This window comes from Taudactylus pleione, unplaced genomic scaffold, assembly GCF_031769625.1.
Source record: "Taudactylus pleione unplaced genomic scaffold, aTauple2 ptg000202l, whole genome shotgun sequence".
Taxonomy (NCBI): domain Eukaryota; kingdom Metazoa; phylum Chordata; class Amphibia; order Anura; family Myobatrachidae; genus Taudactylus; species Taudactylus pleione.
In genome coordinates, this window is record NW_028284604.1 from 1,985,839 (window position 1) to 2,007,150 (window position 21,312).

Sequence of the window (21,312 nt, forward strand, 5' to 3'; positions counted from 1 at the left end):
CTAACTAAATACAGTGTCTGTGGGGCAGTATTGGTGCCGCCCTCAGAGCCCTGTGGTCTGTGCAATGACACCGCTCCTACAAACCTAGTTATGGTTCTGGTTCTATGAGTACAGTGCTTTGACATTAGATTTGAGATTTATGAAGTAGTAGTATAGGCTGGGGAAAGTTAATTGACCTGGATTTGCATACACTGGTGCAGCAGATGTGGAGCAGTGAAAGAGGAAGATCAATCTTAGTACAGTAGGTTGCAGCAGACAACTTCCGCCTGCTCATTTCCCACTAGATTGCAAGGTCTCATGCAGGACTCACACTAACCTTTATTTCCAGTTATACACTTGTTTTGTCTACCTTGTATCTCCATGTTTTAGGTTTCTACTGTTTGACCCACTGTCCAGCACTATACAACACTGTGGCACATTACAAATGAACACTATAAATAATAATATTGCTGCAGAATAGATATGGCTGTATGTGAGGACAGAATTAGCCTCTGTCGCCTCAGGCACTGTGTCGTGTTAGAATATGACAGTGCTCAATTGACCCTGACCAATACAAAAGCTATAGTGGCCACATAGGGAAAACATATTAGTAATATAATATATTTTTATTGAGATATATTCCCAATATATTTGCAGCAAGTTCAGAAGATCACAAACTGCGGATCTACAGGCGTTTACCTACCACTGATCACAATTTTAGTCTGATGCCTATTCTGTATGCAGTGACACACACTTGCTGGTACATCTTTCCTGAAGAAGTTAAAATCTGTCAAAGACCAGGGCACACCATTCGGTTGACTGCATGAGTCTGATATGCATAGAACACCTGTCAGTTAGAATATAGCACTTTCATTGTAAGTGGGAATACTCATAGTATATAAATAACAATTTTGCTTCATATACAAATACACACATTCCTGTCTCCGCATAACACTACTGCACTATCCATATACTAAACTGCTCCATTAAAATTATGTTATTTTATCAGGCTAAAACAGAATGTAGATAGAAAACTGCTACATTATTTAGTGCAAATCAGGCAAACAGCTAATAAGTAAAGTATTTATCTATTCACTCATCTTACTGGCCTGGACTAAGCTAATTATATTTTACAAATTGATTTAATTGAATTGGCTTACAAAGCTAGCCAAATTCAGGGATATTTATTTTATGCCAACTGAACACATTGAAACGTGAGGAAAAAATACATTCAATCAAGTTTACCCTGTTAATAATTTTATTCACTGTAAAACCTATTTTCTATGGGAGCTCAATGTGAATAGGTCTGTTTAAATATTGCAATGTTCTAATAACATTTGCTGAAGATTGCTGCGATTTGCAGATTATACACTAATATCGGCACTTATTCCACACAATTTATTTTACATGTGACATTTTGAAATGTTTTTAGACAACAGCTGTTGAGATGTAGCACTGTTGGTTCAATCATAGGGCCTGGTATAGCAGCGATTGCTAATGCGATCGCAGCTACGACTTCACATGGTACGCTGCTGCATAAAGACGCCCACTTCTGCTTACTCATATCCGACCACTGTTGCTCTTCTGCGTAAACTACAGTGCCATCGATAAACATTGGCCACTCACAAAGAGTTTACACTAGGTCTGACCTGCCACATACACTGCAAATCTCTTTGCATGCAGATTGACAGGCTGAGGCATTTAAGGGGTGGTGTGGTGGCAGCCAGCGTTCCCTGAAACAGGGACGTGTCCGCCCCATTTTCCAGGAGTGACAAGGCCAAGGACTGGTCGATGGATGCAGTTTACTGGCCTCACAAGCCAACCAGTCTGTGTAAGCTGAGGCTTACTCAGCTGGCTGGCGGGCGTCGCCCACCATCGCGACCGATGGTCATGATGGCGGTCACAGTGCTGGGATCGCAAATGCAGCAGGGTGTGTCATACACCTCCTGCTACATTTGCATATTTGCAAGGACGGAATTGCAAAGCTGCCTGTGTGCATACATCATATTTATAGCCTGTGTACAGCTCTGCAATTCCGTCCACTGCCGAATCACCCCCATTGTTCACAGTTATAAAGTTATTGGGCCAAATGTAATAGGGTGAGAGTTTAGAAAAGTGAGAGTTTCTGACACTTTTTAAACTTTGCCAATGTAATAGAGTCCAAAAACAAAGTAACAGAGCGAACTTGCATGTTTTTTTAGATTTAGAAAACTCTCATGATTTAAAATCTCATTCAGATGTTTTCCCATTTTGAAGATAAAACTCAACCAATGTGAGAGATTACTGCTAATCTCTCACATTTTCTAAATTCTCACCCTATTACATTTGGCCCATTATGTTTGAAAAAAGTTCAACAAGTAAAAAAAATAACCCGTTTCCTTTAAAAGAGTCAAATTTCTTTCACCCCCTCCCATATTAACAATCGGACAACTCCATGGATGTTCACATTTTTAAGATCTCCTATTCATTCTTAAATCTGTATATATTTTAACCAACTGTTGTTTTCGGGAAAGCACAGTCTACAGTTTCATTGCTCTTACTGCTCGTTTTAGCCATACATTATAGAGTCCCAGCTTCAGGGCCAGATTAAGAGGGGGGCGACAGGGGTGGTCGTCCCTGGGCCCCCACACACGGAGGGGCCTCCACACAGGGTCAGTGTAACCCTGCCGAGAACAGGTGTCCAATGACACTTGTTCCCAGATTGAGGCTCACTGCCGCGCTCTGGTGTTACTGTATAACTATGTAGCAGCACAGTCGGTGCTGCTGCATACAGCGCAGAGCAGCTCTCGTGTTCTCTCATCGTTGTCACGTGACACATTACGTCCGTGATGCTGATGAGAGGACTAGGAAGCAGCTCTGCCGGGAGGTCCCCTCCGCACGCTGTCACAGAGGTAAGTCAGTGGCGCCGGCGGAGCAATAGGCTCTGTGTGGTTTGGGTTGGGAGGCTCAGGGTGGCTAGGGGTAGGGAGAAGGGGGGGCTCCGTGTGGCTTGAAGGGGGCCACCGCAATTTAGATGCCCTGGGGCCCACCACAAGCCTTAATCCGGCCCTGCCCAGCTTCATTACAAATAAGGACTTTAGGTTAGTTATTTCTGGCAAGAATGTTCAGCCCAATTTGTGTGCCCCCATAACAGGTAGACATGTCTCAGGCTGTCAGGAGCAGCCCCAGAAAATCTGTTTGCCACAAGGCTACAATAATGTGCCAAATAAGGATAAAGGTGCAACACACATAAAAATATGACACAATTCATATCTACAACACAACTAATAGTGTGTCAGAAATTAATAAGGACAAAAGTTCATTTACAGCCTAAGTAATTTTGTAAGTAATTTTGCTCTGTGCATAATAATAATTCTGCAAAAGCTGCTATTCACACTACCAGGAAAGATTTATTTCAGGCATGGCTCCGATTTGACTCCTCAACCTTGTTTGGTTGCATATAAGTTAGTTATATAATGATATGGTTTTATCTCTTAACACTATTATACAAGCAAAATTAATTCTTCTCATTCTAGTTCTGTCAGAACACTGTTTGGTTTACAGATAAATCATGATAGGCGAGCAGGGAAGCAAGAACCTAATGAAGCATCAAGCCACAGTTCTCCGGCTTGGTAGCCTCTGCAGGTACTGGTTCCCATTTCAGTTTATTTACTGGCTACTCTCAATATAGAGATGTAACATTAAAAATGCATTAAAATAGCGGTTTCAAAACAGTAATAATATTTAGTTTAATTATCCTAAACCTCTACTACTAAAGGAAATAGATAACATGTGCTTTGTGCAGGTGGCAATAGAAATTCCATCTGGAGGACCACAAGGGGCTTTTATGAACTAAATGAAACCATATGCAAAGTTGCCAAATCTGTTCACACTTTAAGATATTAGTAATCATTTCAAAAAAGGATTTCAGTTAATATTTATTACTGGAAAAATATTTTTTTTCTTATCTTTCTTCTTCGTTTCTTTTCCCACTTGGGTCTAAGGGCCTGCCACGGACGCACGCTATGGGCGATTGTCGCCCGGCTGCGCATGCGTATGTGTCAAAATACGCATACGCATATGCGTCCGCTAAGCCGCGGACGAACGCTATGGGTGATTGTCGCCCGGCTGCACATGCGTCTGCGTCAAAATACGCATGCGCGAACCAGTCACTGCATCTGGGAATCGTGCGCTCGTAGTACACAGACTGGACGCTACTTTGAGTGACAGATAGTGCCGTTTGTGGGTGGTAACAGGGGAAGGTGCTTGTGAACGGGGGAGTGGTGCTGCGAACACAGGCGTGTCTGGGCGTCAAAACGTAGTTTTAAGGGTGTGCATAATTAGTATGGAAGCGTCATTGTACACGTCACTTGGTTGTATTTCAGCCTGCAGTGATTGCAGTGCTTGCAGCGGGGTAGGGTCTGCCTCAAGCGCTGCGCGCTGCTACAATGGCTCTCAATGGTTCTGATTGTTCCTACACTACCTGGAGATGACGTGTGCTAAGAAAGAAAAGTGGGCGTCTTTATTCCGACATGCGCTCAATCTGTCGTCGCTCTTTAAGACAGAGGGCGTCCTTACACTAGACAGTGCGATCGCGGTACTTGCATCCCCGGCCCCTTTTGGCAGCGAGAGAGCGCAGCTTAGCGTCCGGGTCTGAATCGACCCCCAAGCACCTATTGTGTCTGCCTGGTGGAATTGTAATAGCTTGTGAGATGCAGGCATCAGTGTGATTCCCACAAGTCTGCCCGATGTTTTAAAGCAGCAATAATTTAAAAGGGGAAACCAGGTTGGTTTTGCCTTTTATATTATTGCGGCTTGAAATCATTACATTTCCACATAAGTGACTGAAGTAGACAGGGCTAAACTCAACTTGTGGCCAGCCAGGGAAGTAGGAGTATATTTAATACAGTGCAAGTTTTTAGAAGTGGAGTTGTTGCCCATAGCAACCAATCAGATTCTAGCTATTATCTTCTAGAAGGTGCTAGATAAATGACAAGTAGAATCTAATTGGTTGCTATTGGCAACAACTCCACTTCCTGCACTGTAGTAACTATACCCCTTAGAGTGTTTGTACACAGAAATAATCTGTGATAGAAATAGTTACAACATCTTATCAATAGGGATGGCATAAGCAGGATCTACATAGCAAGATGATTGCTTTATGCAAGACATAGGTTATAGGGTCCCACATTCAAAACAGCTGTTATCCTGCTCATAGAATATATAAATTAACTATTTAACTATGTCCCCATTTGACAATGCTCAAAAATGGGCTTGAAAATACTTATGTGCTGACTGGTAAAATAACAGAATTTGTGGATACAAAGATCGATTCGTGACAAGCGGAATGAACTATCCTACATTAATGGTCTCCACAGGGCAGCCAGTCCTGGCCAGCTAAGCATATTAATTCAGCTATTCTATACCTTGACTTGATGTTGAAATGATCTACCCTTCACCACGTCTGACATTCTTCTAACAGGAATGAACTGAACACATGTCCCTCTTCTGTATAGTCCTTTCGGTCACAAGTGTCATGTCAGACAAGGAGATGAAAAGATCTGCAGCTTACTAATGAGAAGTAAGTTATCACTCAGGAAGTACCATATCGTTGCTGATGTCTTAGGTCAATATTAGAGGCCACAGTTTGCAGGGAAACAGGAACCTAGGTACATAAGGATTCTATTCCTCTGGCAGTCAGGAGAACTCTTACAAGCTGCTAATGTTGAATAAAACATAGTTCAGGCTCAAGTTTACAAAAAGTGTGGACAGTTCCTTCTGAGTTCAGAGTTAATTTATTTAATCAAGTAATCATTTAAGTTTAAATTACAGTATGCAAAATGTTCCAAGCAGTCTACATAAGGGAGAACAAAAACGTATGCATTGTTGGAAGTCCAAGCATCCAATCTAAAACATTGTTGTTAAAAAGTGTATTAAACTGATGCGCAAGAGTTTAATGAAGTATTCTATAACCTCAATCACATTAGATTATGTTTTTATAAAACTTGTTCATAACACACAAATTATATATTAAATAACCCAAAGCAACAATTTATGACTACAATTGCTGACATATAAATATATACTGTATAGGACTTAAAAATTAAAATACAATAGAAATATTTTTAGTTGTTTGGTGCAGATAATGGTCACTCTATTGTCTAATGTCAGTCTTTTTATAATGATGGGTTTATAACGGGCTAAGGCTGCGTCCATGAATATCCATATTTGCACATATCTTCACACAGCCATTGTTGACCTCTTAAACTACTTTTTATTTACAGCAGTGAAATCACATTCTCACAACTTGAATCATTTCTAGTTCTAAACTGGATGAGCAGCCAGTTGGTATAACTGTGTCTCCATGGTGAATTTTTTATTCTGCAGCCTTATTAATTGTTTATCTCTATGTGTAGGGAACAAAAAACTGAAAAATATGTTTGTTTGTTTTTTTAAAACATGTTTACCTGAAGTGTTTCATAGCTGAATAAGAAACCAATTCACAGTACTTTTGTGCAATTTTTAAATAGTGAGTGAGCAACGTAGCACTAGCTTACCTTCTAGTAGTACAAATTTCTAATTGTCAAAAAAGGTGCAAGCTGCTAAAAAAGATGCAGCCTCAGAATGTGGGAATTAGTACACAAGACATTGTACAGTAAATAAACACTATGTATGTGTAAAAAGCACAGCGTCCATCTGTCAAATATAGCTAAACTATAGTTTTCTCCTTTCCTTACCATGCCCTATTTGATGCTACACAGATTTCACATCTTTAAAGGACTCTATTTATAAATGTGCAGTGGAGAAGACAAGGCACACACTAATTAATAACTAACCTAACAAAACCTCACAAAACCCAAGTGCAATACTGTTTTTGAGTGTTCTCTGCCAATAATTACATGGATTACATGTACATTAGAAATGAGCGGTTCGGTTTTGGCTCAAATCTTTCCGTCAAGTTTGGATCTCTCAACAATGCAAAATGTCATCTTTAACGGGCATCTCGGTACAGATGTCCATGAAAGATGATGTTTTAACTTGTTTTGAGATCTGAACTTGGTTGGAAGATCCGAGGCAAAACTAAACCATTCATCTCTTATGTACATGTGACCCATGTTGCTCATTTATAATGGCAGAGAGTATGCACATCAGCAGAATGTAATGATATCTAAGATTGGATTTATCAAACACCACATTTCACAATGATATACTGATAAGCCTGCCCACCTCAGTCTATATATATATATATATTTTTTAAATGCATTCTAAAATGTATGCATTGTTCTTTTCCCCCCTTTCCCCGTCCCTCTGCCCCTTCAAATCTGCAGTCCTAAGCATGAGCCTAGGTTTTCCTTCCACAAATTTGGGACCAGGCCAAAAGTAAGGCAGCAATGTATGTTCAAGAACATCTGAATGAAAAGATAAGAACATATACTTACATATGTAGTAATACTCTCTTCCTGGTCTAAATTCAAATCCTAATGAGAAGGGAGTGAAGAGCTGGAATTTTTCTGAAAACTTTAGAGGTCCATTTGAGGAATGGGGTCGATTGCACTCCCATCTTTTGAAGCCTTTGGATGTATGATCACAGGAGCTGTAGCCATCAAAGTTCACCATGAATAAAACGTATCGTTCAGTCTTATCTTCCGGCACGGTGTCTTCATAATGAGGGCAGAATACGTCTAGATAATCATTGATACAGACATCAATGTGATAGTCACCTCTCATGAACCTGCCATTACAAAAGAAAGAAAAAGCCATGGTTAATATGGTTACTAAAGTAATGTTCCTGATGCATGTATACTGTATATAGCTATGAGCATAATACAATCTAAAGTCAATGGAATAAGACAGTTTCTAGCTCATTTATTAATCAGCACTCTATAGGGTATGTGGGAACAGCGAATACAACAGTTTTATTATTATTGTTGTTATTATTATTATTATTAATAATAATAATAATAATAATAATATTAATAAAAGTAGTAGTAGTAGTAGTAGTAGTAGTAGTAGTAGTAGTATAATTGCCAAGCATAGCATTTGGCATATGGAAATAAACACAATGCTAAGAAGGGCTTGTATAGAAAATATATATTCTTTAAAAGTTGTAACTAAACACTGTCAAGCATTATTGTTGTTAATAATTATAGCTATTATAATATTACATTTATTTTAACTTAAAGTATAACATATTGCTGCCTATATATTACATTGGTAGCTACAGTATGAATATCATAATATATTCACTGCAACAAGCCAGGGTTACTATGATTTATGGCATCAGGACAGCCATATTTATTTAGTTACACATTGCTGGCAGTGGTTTGTAATAAGACACATACAAAGCCCTGTACAGCATCTGCAAGAAAGGTAAAAGCAAAGCAGATCAGCTGCCAAATTACACAGGAAAGAATCTTTATGATAAAAGGATTTTAGGATACGAATGAATTGCGCTTGTGCTAACCTCACAGTCCTGGACTAGAGACAGACGATGGATGTAGCCTTAGGTGTCTAGCCCAAATGGGTTATCCCTTTAATTATTATAAAGTATTTTCAGACATGCCAAACTAGAGAATTTGGAAGTGTCCCTTTGTGACATTTGACACCGATGTGCAATGAATGACACAGTAGTATTGAAACTTAATGCCCATCCTTGGCTTCATGAAAAGCCAAATGACATGAAGGCTATTTGAGAGAAGACACATTGGCCAGTTGAAGAGAATGCATTTGGAAGATAAAGGTCACACTGATCATTTGAAATCTATATAATAATCCGCTATGGCCTATCCCTGCACTGCCATGCATAGTAGGAGCGGGTGTGTGGGCTCTGTAGATGCCCCCCATGCTAATGGCTCCCATTGCAGGGTATAGAGTGAAGAGACAAGCTAGGTCAGGAGCCCAGAATTGGCTGAATGAAGGCATGGTCGTGGTACCTGTAGGGGGAAGAGAGAGACCCGTGATCCAGGCAAACGGCAGATCTAATTGCTAACTTGGTTTTCCTTCTACATACTTTGTTACGTTCCTTAAATTCAAGTAATGATTTTTTCTAAGTTCAACATCTTAAATGCTCTCTCCTTTTTCTGTGTCACATATACTGCTGTCTTATACAGCCACATTAGTCCCATCTTTTCCACAACAGTGCTTTTTTTATCGAGAAAGTGGCCTATTTAGCTTCTGTGCATTTATTTTTTCCTTGGCCTTCAAAAGCTGCAAGTCTGATAATAATTTGAAATAAATCAATATATTTGTCATTAAATGGCCACTTATTGAGCTGTGTATTGTATATAGTCATCCTTCGACCATACTAATAAATCTCATTATATATTAGAAGTGATCGGCCAATTTCATCACTCAGGTGTGTAGCATAACTGAATAGTAATACTGTTTCTATATAATAAATAAATATTAAATGGTCAGGTAATAGGATCTTAAGTATTATGTTAGGGTTAGGGCACCAGTGTGGGTGACAAGGCAATGCCCATCCTCACGGCCCCGTTCACCCCCGCAAAATGCTGTGATGAGTGGCATTATAAGGCAGTAGGAGGAGATTAATGATGCAATTTGCTGCAAATTGTGCCATCATGCCCCCATCTGGCCTACTTTACTGGGTAATGGGCGGAATTCACGAGGGTGAGTTACTCTCCGATTGGGAGTCTCCCAGACATTGCGAGGAGAGTAGGTAAGTATGAGGTTAAGCACTATAGGGTTATTAGTTCAGCAACAGATGGGTTGTTAAAGCTTGATTATAGCTTTATTTTTGGTGGAAACAAGCAATCCAGTAATAGCAACTAAATGATATAAAGAGAACCCTTCACAATCAAAACACAATCTGTTATTTAACAGAACTTTTAATTATTACTAAACACTAATTAGCATGTTCTTTTTTTTTTAAATTCTGTATTTTTTTGTAAATAATATAGAAGTTTAACCCTGTTCCGACAAATCCCCAGCAAAAAACTAAGGCGAGCATATCTATTAGGTATGATATTATTGCAGCTCTCACTTTGGAGCTTCCTGACAGCACATTCAGAAGTACAAAATCTAAGGTAAGGTCTATCAAATGACATCATCCATAGCCAGTACTTAATTATGCAAATCATTTGCAGATAATCGTCCAGACTCTATTAAGGGAGCAATTACAAGTAATTTGCACTCATATTTGTGTTGCTGAATTAAAATGTCTTCACAGTAAACATATCATGTCAGGCTGTTTAGATGTTCATCAGTTTTTTCTTTCCTAAAAGGTCCACAATAAAGTTCAGAGTTTATGTTGCAGTGAGGCACACTTTGTGTTTGCCATACTCAAAACAATATAATGCGATCAAAGTTCAGCTTCAGATTAATGAAACATAAAGCTTATTGGAGGAACCTCTGAAACCCAGAATTATATATTATGTGTAATGCACGGTTCACAGCCGCTTCTCAATCTATCACATTATATTGATGATACAATAACCCTTGCTCAGTGACCTCCCTTGCTATCAGCTAATTGATCTTCTTGCTCAATGATGAAGCTGAAGTATAAACAAAGAGTGAAAAGGGGTCATGATATGCTTCAGTTTGAGAGTTGACATCTGGGAAAGTCTGTAATGAGTCTTCAGCGGTCAGTCTTTTTAGAGACATGCAGAGCAGCTATCACAAAGCCTTGATCACTGCTTTATAATAAACATGCTCTATTGGAATGTTAACATAATAGAATACATTTTGCTGATCAAAGAAGTGCCCACATACATAAAAAAATCACACTGGTGATATATTCTAAAACAAGCATTTTTCTCTGACTATTCTTGAACTACAACTCCCAGCATGATCAGCAAACAAATGATAAGAATTATTTTAACATTTGTCCTACTCAATAATTGTAAGAGACTATGGGGCTATCTATGAATATTAGTGTTGCCATACCAATAATTGCTACATAGCCGAACAATTTGGAATGTTCTAGGACTTATTTTGGTTCTAAAAAATTTAATTGTGGTACAAAACTTGCACTATGCCAGAGTAACAAATAGTTTTGTTAACTGATGATTACTAGACAGAAAAAAGATTATTTATTTCTGTGGTTCAGTGGACCTAATGAATACCAAAAAAAATTCTTTATTATATCTCAATAACATAATATAACATACAAACAAAATAGCAATTAGTAATCAAAATCCTGCATTATATAAATCCTGGTAGAGTAGCTCAATAAATAGGCAAAAATAGGCATTGAAGAATGAGAGGGATCTACATCACCCCCTGGTGGCCATACAATTGAATTTTTTTTTTATTGTATACTCAATCAAGAAAAAATCTGAAAGCATTTCATGCACTTATTTACAAAATACATTTTAACATAAAGAATCCAAAATGATTGCTGCAATAAATCCAAGCGGTCATTGCACAGTCTAAAATTTATTTTATCTTTCAACATTAGTTAAACGCTCTGGCTCAGGTCTCCAAATGTCAACCAGGCACTGACAATCATATTTCTGGCATCTAAAATGCTCTTTGTTGTACTAAATTTAGTATAATTTACTTATAATTTTCATTTACCAAACTAAGCATATAAATAGTTTAGCATTCCAAAATATGTTTGTATAATGAAGAACAATGAAACATTAATATTAGTGTTTTAGTTTATGTTGCTTTCGGGGTCATTCCTCAAAATCAATCTAATTGCATTGTTGCTTTCATATACTCCTTTCACAGCTTACTAAGATGATAGACTGGTGACGTTTTCAGCGTTTTGGATCCACAGGTGGAAGTTAGTAATACATAAATTTCCATTGTGTGACCTTTAATCCTACAGCTGCTAGAAGTGCAAGAAATGCAGACTTCCAAAATGTTAGCACATTGGAGGGACAAAACGGATCATTAATCAACTTCTCACTAAAGTATTTGCAACTTTCAGAGTTTTATTTGAGAATCGCATAATTATTTAGTAACAAGCAGAAAATAAATGTAAAAAGGGATTACAGAATGAGTTGTGATACTAAATGCAATAGAAAAAGTTATTATCATCTAATTTTTTAGTAATGTATATGAAAAAAATCCTATTCCCTTAACTCCACACACAAACCATTAGGCCTCACCATTCCATGTACCTCTGGACTATTCCTGCAGTAAGCAATAAACTATTATATATATATACGCTTGGAATAATTTGTCAATTCATATTTTCTAAGTTATGTATTTGGTATATAGGGAGTTAAATAAGCTTTTTTAAATAAAATGTTTTGGAGTCTGTCCTACTAGTTATTTACTGACCTGGAGCTGAATTTGGAGAAGGTGGGAGTGGGCACATGCAGCTATCTCCGATTAAGAAAGTGGAAAGTAAGGCAGGCTCCATGAAGTAATGAGACAATCATGAGGCTAGCACTAATACTCTACCTTTGTAAGCCATCTACTGTACCACACACTGCACACACACCTTATTACACACTATCAGTGGCATCACTAGGGGGGGTGACACCAAAACGACGAAAGCTGAGAGTGACTGCAGTGCGGGGAGAGTCTCTGGGGCAGACCAGCATCTCCAGGAGTGCTGTGCATGCACCCAGAGGGATGAAAATGGGTGAGTGTTGCAAGACCATTTCCCCTTAACCATGAGGCCACGCCCCTTCTCAGACTGGATGATACCAACTCTAGTGACGTAACTGCACACTGTTACATCTCACACATATGCCCAGTTAGGCTCCCGCTTATTTGGCATTACCTTTGCAAAGTTAGTAGGGTTACACTTACATACCAGAGGCTTGCCTCATAACTACACCCAGAGCCGTAACTAGACTTTTTGGTGCCCTGTGCCAGAGAGAGCATTGGCGCCCACTCCCTCCATTTTTTAAATTGGGGCATAAGATAGTGCACCTGAAAAAGGGCCATGGCCTCATGGGGAAGGGCCAGGAAAGAGATAGGGGCGGCCAGGAGATGCTGGGGATAAAAGAAGAGGAAGCTACAAGTGAGAATGATAATAAACAGGAAAACAGGAAAACTGACAGGCCCAAACAGCGCCCCCTGCCCTGTGGTGCCCTGTGCCATGGTACTGGTCGCACTACCCTAGTTATGGCCCTGACTACATCTAATTCTCACTCTCTCACTCATTAATACTTTCACACAGCAAATTTATACAATACTGTAATATTTAGTTGCATGGAATATTGTTTGCTACGTAAATGATCCTAACAGCAACATATAATGGATATTGTAAAAAGAAAAAGTTTTAACTCCCATTAAGTTTATAGATATATGACATAAGATTTATTTACAGTGATTTACCTCTGCACTCAATATTTCACCATAATACATAAAATGTTGGTTGTTTGTTATCTGATGCTTTTGGTGCTAACAGTGTGCTTATGTAATATTCTCATCTCTATATAGATTAGAAATATTGTTCATAAAGGATTCTCTTATATCATGGGCTGCTGTTGTTATGCACTTTATTCTGGTTTTGTTATATGTATCTAATGCTTGTTCCTCATATATTAAATTGTACACTGCTATGTAAAATATTGGAGGTTTTTAAATACTATATAATTAAGACACCATATATCAATCTGTAATAAGACTTGGTAAATATTTTAAAAGTAACTCTACCCTCTCACGGCTGAATCAGGAGACACATATGGGGGACATCAGTCAAAATTGAGCAAATTGAGTCACAATTGGTACATGCCACTTCTCTGTAATGTATTGTGGTATATATGTTACACCAAGCCTGACACAACACTTCCCAGATGATTCATGTTCTTAACCATTGCTCATTAGGCACAAGTGCCAGTTACAGCTGCTAGTGTAAAGATAGACTAATACCCAGTAGGCTAATGTATTGTATTAAATAAATCCTTATCACTGTTCAATTGTTTTTACTACAATGAATAATAATTACTGTTCTTACTGGATATACCAGCAGGGGTTGTTTGCTAACAAAGTGCAAAGACACACAGTAAGCCATAACAAACAATTAGACTGGTGCTTTCATTGTCTGCTGGGTTTCTATGGGTTACACTATTTTCTGTCTTTGTTAGTAAATATCCCCTGTTGATTGTGACTTTTATAGTGAACTATAAAGATTGAAAGCTGAATGCCGTCATTGACTTGGGGTGAGTTAGAATCTGAAGAAGTAGAAGTGTAGAATATGTTAATCATATGAATTGAACTAAAATAAATAATTGCAAACCAATTATGATTAATAAGAAGCTAAAACATTTAAATAGGATGATTAGTAAAATAGGCACATCCTCAAATAACACTTGGAACATCTTATTCTTTGCAAGATGATCTTTGTGCTTTTATCAGCATGATCTCAAGGTCAGAGTAATTCTATTTAACTTTCAGTCTCAGTTACAATACTCGTTATGACTTGGCAAATTAAAATCTGTATTCAGATCCATAGCATCTGTAGCATCTGGCTAGTGGGAAAGAGCATATCAAATTGTAGAACTTTCTGCATATCACTGCATACCTAAATAAAAGGTACTTTGCAAGTAACTGATAAAAGTAGGGTCGGCAAGCAGGGAGAACTCTGATCATAATGGACATGAAATGAAAAATCGCGATGGGCCTATTTTCCTGATTATTAAATATAACTTGTCAAGTGAATACAACATACATGAAATGTAAAATGCAATGACTATGTGTATCTATACCAGCTCCATACCTTAAATACAGTCACTGATGTATATATTTATTTATCACCAAATATTTAGATAGTGTACATATATTTTGCAGCAGGTGTGTCGAGGGAGGGGGGGAGTAGGTACTAATTATCTGTCAGTGGCAGTAACCTGTGTCTCCCCAGCCCAGCACATTCTGCTGTGTGCAGGGCTGTGGTAGGTCCAGGGAGACTGCTGCCGCTGATTAGCAGTCTCCTCTGGCTGTGTGGGGGGGAGCAACCACACTGATTACCCCCAATAGATTAGCCCCTGGCTGAGGGGCACATGGCGTCGACGGTGCAGGTCCATTTCACAAAAGAAAAGAGGAAACATTTTATAAAAAATAAATTTTTTTCAATATTCATTTTCTGAATCCAACAAACAAGGTCATAGATGCAGCAACATTAATCATAAATATAATATTGGTATCTCCATTATTAAGTAGAGAGAAAATTATGTAAAGTTAACATAAAGCTAAAGAAGATAATTTTGATAAGGGATGCAACTTAATGTTTGAATTTCCCACATTGCAAATGGGAGTTCCACAATTTATCACTGGGTGGTGTTACTATTAGTATAGGGTGGTTAACCAAATGTCTTCATGTGCAAGAGCAATCAGTGTCTGAAGCTGAATATTGAAGGTAAACATCAGTATAACTAACTTGTAATGCTAGTTACAAAACATGAATACGTTTCCTTCAGCTTTGTAAGATGTGTAATTTTTAGATACCATAATGTATATGAAGATTCTGGACATCTATCCAACACCTCAATGTTCAATGATGACCATTAAATAAAATAGCTCATCTTATAAATGGTAACTAACATTTTTTCTGTATAACTAATATTACTGTCTTCTGTCACTATTGTTACATGTGTATTTAAGTCAATATCATAGGCTACATAAATGTTATTATCACCTACTTTGTCCTCTTTTATAACCTACGAGGGGTAAAGCACATTGGGTGTGAAACTACAACGGGCTCTAGAAAACTGGAGTTAATTTGTTTTTTTATATTATGAAATTCTGAAATATTGAAATATACAAAAGGTGGAAGCATTGGTAGGATAATGATCAATTGGATCTTTTTTTGTGGTTTAATATTTTTTTGGTTTACACAATAGCAATGCTCACTAGCCAATTGCAGAACATTTCTATTTATTCATATAACAAACAGGCAAGCTTCAGAATTGAGGGCTCAAAAACAAAATATTGAAGAGGGTACAGTAATTTTATTGACTGACTTCTCTGAAAATTATGCTATTCAGTATTATAACTAAGTCATGGCAGTTCATTGGGCTCATCCTGATGATGCAACAGTAAAAATATACACTTGCCAATGCCGGCAGCGACGATGTGACGATGGGGGCCATGCTGTATTTGCTATTAGCCCTCGCTAACAATGTTGCTGATGATGTGCGGGAGCACCCATCATCGGCGACATAGTGGGTACACACTGTCCGATGTGCCCAATAAGTCACTCCGATACGCTGGATCGGGCGACACATCGTGTGTACCCGGCATTACTGTACAATACTTGAAAAGAAAAGGTGATCTGGGTTTACAGGAATATTATGTCTTTCCTGAGAAAAATGACATTGACATCATAAGCACAGATTTAGTGCTGTGTACTTTGGCAAAGCCACGTGAATTGTGTTGCAAACATTACTTCTCTGATTTGCCATGTAGTATTGAGTGTTGTTAAATGTTTATTGTTATACTGCACAGAATATACTAAGTATTAGGCATAAACATACAGATGTGTCCACATACATCTTACTTCCTTGCTCCTTAAACAGCCCTTCTAGTCTAGAAAAATAGATGACTCCATAGTGCAGAGCCTCTTTTCATGCGACTTTTTACCTTTAAATGCATATTATTTTTAAAGTGATGCAAATAGAATGCACAAGCAGCTTCTGCTCATTAAAATGATATGCAGCATGCCTATATTCTGTGTTCGATTGTGGCTGTATATGCATGCAAAATACTACATTACAGTGTCACAGCTACTGTAATCACTCATTACATGTAACGTTAGTTACAACAAGCTGGAGCAGAAGTTTTAATTAAATTTCAACCTACATTTTTCAGCAAAGAAAGTAAATAACACTTATAAAAGAACATTAAATTCCACTTATCTTGTTATACTATATTTTATATATCTTCTATATATTTGAAAGTAATGCAGCATTATTCATGTAATAGCCACTAGATATGTAATGTTAGTTACTTTGAAATGGACCTGCAGCAAATACTAAATTTTTTCACATTTTTTTGTAAGGAGGAGTGACCACGCCTAATTACATTAGGCCACAGCTCCTAAAGTACCATGACCCGACACAGCCTTTACGGCCCTGTTTTGCAGCACTTTACAGATATATTTAGCCATTCACATCAATACCTGCCCCAGTGGAGAAAACAATTAGAGATGAACGGTTTGGTTTTGATGCGGTTCTTTTCGCCAAATTAGCGCAAGTTCGGATTTATCTTATTGGCTATCCAAAATATGTTAGCGTCAGATAGCCAATAAGATGCCATTTTTGAGATCCAAACATAACTGTAAGTAAAGATGAGCAGTTTGGTTTTACTCAATCTATAGTCTGTTTGGAAGATAATATATACAACGATTCAGTAAATTCACTTTCACATTTGTACATATGTAGAATATATTCATTGTTATTTATAGATGTTATCAGTGCAATCTGGCTGGAACAATTTGCAATATGAAGCACTTATCCTCTTGTATTTCCCTATAGAGTGTAAGCCTGCAAGAAAGAACCTCTTACCTCTTTGTCTTTTTGCTATTAGTCTACTTTTCTTACTATTTTGTTCCCAATTGCAAAGCGCAACGGAATATGCTAGCGCTATATAAATAAATGTTAATAAACCAATCAATAAATAATAACTCTTCCTCTTGCATCGGCCTGACCCTGTATAACGCTCATAGGATTTCCTATGTGCTTAATCTGTCAATTCTGTTTAGTGATACCAGTTTTACTTTAAAAAACAAACTGTGCTCTAAATCCAGTTTGGACTGAATTAATTGTCTGTTTTTGAGCAATTAGTAACATGAGAGATAAAGTGGATGGCATGGTCTGATTACATAAAAAAACACCTAAAATTAATTTTAGTAGAGAAGTGCTTAAGCAGACTTTACACCACAGGGGCACATCATAGCAATGAGTTTCTTGAAATATTTCTGGTACCCTTTGATTATAAGACTAGAAGAAATTTGCAATATGCAAGTGGCATATAAAGATTATAAATAATTATCAGTTCACGTAAATAGAACTCGTCTAAATGTAAATTATTATCCAAGCACTTGCCTATTACCACAAAGAGAAGATCCCTATGCAGGTGGTAACTTTTTTAAAATATATTTTTAAATCATTATTTATATATTTTTATCAATATTATTGTTTTTTTTTTCCAATGAGTCATTTCTATCTATAAACATGTTGAATGCATGTAATAAACATGCTGACAATGTACAGTTATTTTAATTTATCGCATTTTTGTGCCCAAGTTATATATTATATAATATAATAATTATAGCAGATAAAGTGCATCCACAAATACAAATCCTTAATCAGATCAGTAAATAAACCTTACACCACAATGTCGTCAGTTATTATATTGACATTGTTAAAATGTCGACAATGTGTTGACATTCTGAGAATGTCAACAGGTGAAATGTCGACATTGTCAAAATGTCAACTCAAAAGCAACTTTGGCTGAAGATGGGCGGGTTAGGGTTAGGCTGCAGGGTGAGGTTGAGCTGCAAGGGGACAGAGGTTACATTAAGGCACTAGAGGGAGGGTTAAAGGTAGGTATTATGAAAGAAATACTCACCCGAACGCTGGAGGATCGGATCACCCGGAGGTGATGGTCTCATGAGCACCGGGTCTCGGTGAACACCACTGGAGCTGCTGCACCTGCCGGGAGCAGGTAAGTCATTGCTGGGCCACCAGAGATATGTCTGCATTCTAACATGTCGACATTTCATCACTGTCTATATGATGAATGCTGACATAATCAATGTCGACATTATGACCAGGTCGACATGATGCATATCTACATTATGACTGTTGAAATATCATAACCAACCCGATAGCAGAGCCGTCTCTTCCATTGGGCTTGTTGGGCAGTTGCCCAAGGGCCCGAAGCTTCAAAGGGCCTGCCAACCTGCCCCCCTGCAGCCGCGGGGCCTTGACCGCTGCGCTGATGCTCCTGGGTTGCCGCTGGATAGAACTCCGGACCCTGTTACCCTCCTCATCTCCACTCTGTGCTTCTCCTCCCCCTCACTTGACTACTGCTGCTCCTGGCTCCCGCGAGGTTGCGGGTTACTGATGGTCGGAACTCCGGCCCCTGCTCCCCATTCTGCTCCTCATCTCCAGACACAGAGTGGCTAGCTGACGGTCTCGCACTGTTACAGTGACACTCCAGCTGCAGTACAAGAGGAGTTGGTTGTGGATAGTAGTAGCTTTCTCCTATCCCACGACAGACAGTACAGGAGCCATCGCAAGTCTCATCATGGCACAGACCCTGGGGAAGATGGCGGAGGAGTTGACTTACTCCATCAGTCTGGGCATCTTCTCCGTCCCAGTCACCATGCTGTGTGGACACAACTTTTGCCACAGCTGCCTGGACCTCACCTGCAAGGAGTCCATTGTGTAAGTTTACAGCTGCCCCCAGTGCAGGTGCAGCATCCTGGCCAAGTCGGCTGAGGAAGAACACGCTGCTCCACAATCTGGTCAGTCAGGTGTTGGCAGCCCGGGATGAGAAGGAGAACTCCCTCTGTGCCTCCCCTCCACTTCTCCTCACTTGACTGTTGCTGTTCCTGGCTCACACAGTGTTGCAGTTTGCCGCTTGATGGAACTCCAGTCCCTGTTCCCCTTCTCATATCCGCTCCCTGTGCCTCCCCTCCCCTGCTCCTTCTGGCTCCTGTGGGGTTGTGGGTTACTGATTATTGGAACTCCGCTCCCTGCTCTCCTTCTATGACTTCCCTACACTGCCTCTGGATCCCTCTCTACTTGGCTACCTAGTCTCTGCAGCTCTGCTGACTGGTTGCAGAAGCACTTGTGAGTAATACCATCCACGGTGCCTGCGTGTGTTTTTCCTGTGGGGGCTTGTGTATGTGTGTTTTTCCTGTGGGGTGCTATGTGTGTGTGTTTATTCCAGTGGGGGGGGGCTATGTGTGTGTGTTTATTCCTGTGGGGTGCTATGTGTGTGTGTTTATTCCAGTGGGGGGTCTATGTATGTGTGTGTTTAATCCCGGGGGGGGAAGTGTGTGTGTGTTTTATTCTAGTGGGGGGAGGGCTATGTGTGTGTGTGTATCCAGTGGGGAGCTGTGTGTGTGTGTGTGTATTCCAGTGGGGGCCTGTTTCTGTGTGTTTTTCCTGTGGGGGCCTATGTGTTTGTTTTTTTCTTATCAGTGATAACATTTGTTTGCTTTTTCATGTGAATCCTGTGGGGGGAATTCAATGTGCATAATGTGTATGAGGCATTACTGTGTGTGGCATAACATGTAAGTAGCATTACTGTGTGGCATAAATTTTAAGGAACACTACTACTGCATGGCATAATGTGTATAAGGGGCACTACTATTGTGTAGCATAATGTGTATAAGGGGTACTACGGTTTGGTACACTACACTGATGAGAAGGAGACATGCCTTAAGGACACACCCTTTTGAGTGACCATGCCCCCTTTTCCAGCGTGCGCATAAATATTCCATACCCCCACTACAAAATTCCCATTTCGACCATAGTATGATATGGCATTTATTATTTTTCCCATGAATGGGTGGGTAGGGGTCCCAGTGCATTGCGTTGCCCTGGGCCCACACTGCTGTTAAGACAGCCCTCCACCCATAGGAGTTAGTAGGCATTATCTATCACAGTGCACATACAGATGCACCATTCATCTGTGATGGGCGCCATTCGCATACATTCAACACACACTGTGAATGCATCTGCAACTGCCCATGTTAATAACACCTATAGGGTCCAACATTTCTGTTGCCCATTCTCTCCCCTGGCATCTTAAATAAATAAAATTAAAATGTGTCCTTACTGGTATTCAAATGATACCTGCAGTTAGCAAATATAGACACATAGGCAGGTCCACTGAGATCATTGCACGCTGGACTACCAGTCCAGACTGCCATTAGCAGAAACACTTCCAATGGGAAGCCATGTCTGCATCTATTACACCAGCAGGTGATGCAGTCCTAACAAGGTGAAAGCAGCCACAGCAGAAGAAAGGAGTACGGAACAATGGAAGAACTGAATTGCACCCTGGGCAGCCCTCCTCTCTCTATAAGGTAGGAGACGCCACTGGTTACCGATCCCCTGCACTTCCAACAAACCCGGGCCCAGGTGATCTGTACCCCCTCCCCTTATTTGGGGGCATCTGTGAAGGTGGTCCATCGCAGAGCTAAAATGGGTTTATAAAATTCAAAAGAAGCATGCTGATTAAAAGGGGTGTTTCTGCACAAATGCAGAGCTGTATACTTCTCAGAATGCACACGCCTCCGTATCAGCAACATATGTGCCTGGTCTGCTGCTAATCATCATTAGTGTCTACTTACACCTGCCCTATACTAGGTGCAATAGATGCGCCTCCTCCCAGGCGTATGGGATGGGCTGTATTTACTTTCTGAGCATGTCCATTACAAATTCACGCCAAATATGTTACACTTACGGACGTATG

At 39.3% G+C, this 21,312-nt stretch overlaps 1 protein-coding gene across 4 annotated transcripts in view; it reads right to left on the minus strand.

The window, feature by feature from the left end:
• The window catches only part of EFNA5 (ephrin A5), a 388,883-nt gene that overhangs the window by 61,760 nt on the left and 305,811 nt on the right, over positions 1 to 21,312 (minus strand). For all 4 annotated transcript variants that reach the window (XM_088477666.1, XM_088477667.1, XM_088477665.1 and 1 more), the window contains exon 2: positions 7,398 to 7,690. In XM_088477666.1, coding sequence (XP_088333792.1) covers positions 7,398 to 7,690 — 293 coding nt within the window. The remainder of the gene's footprint in view (positions 1 to 7,397; positions 7,691 to 21,312) is intronic.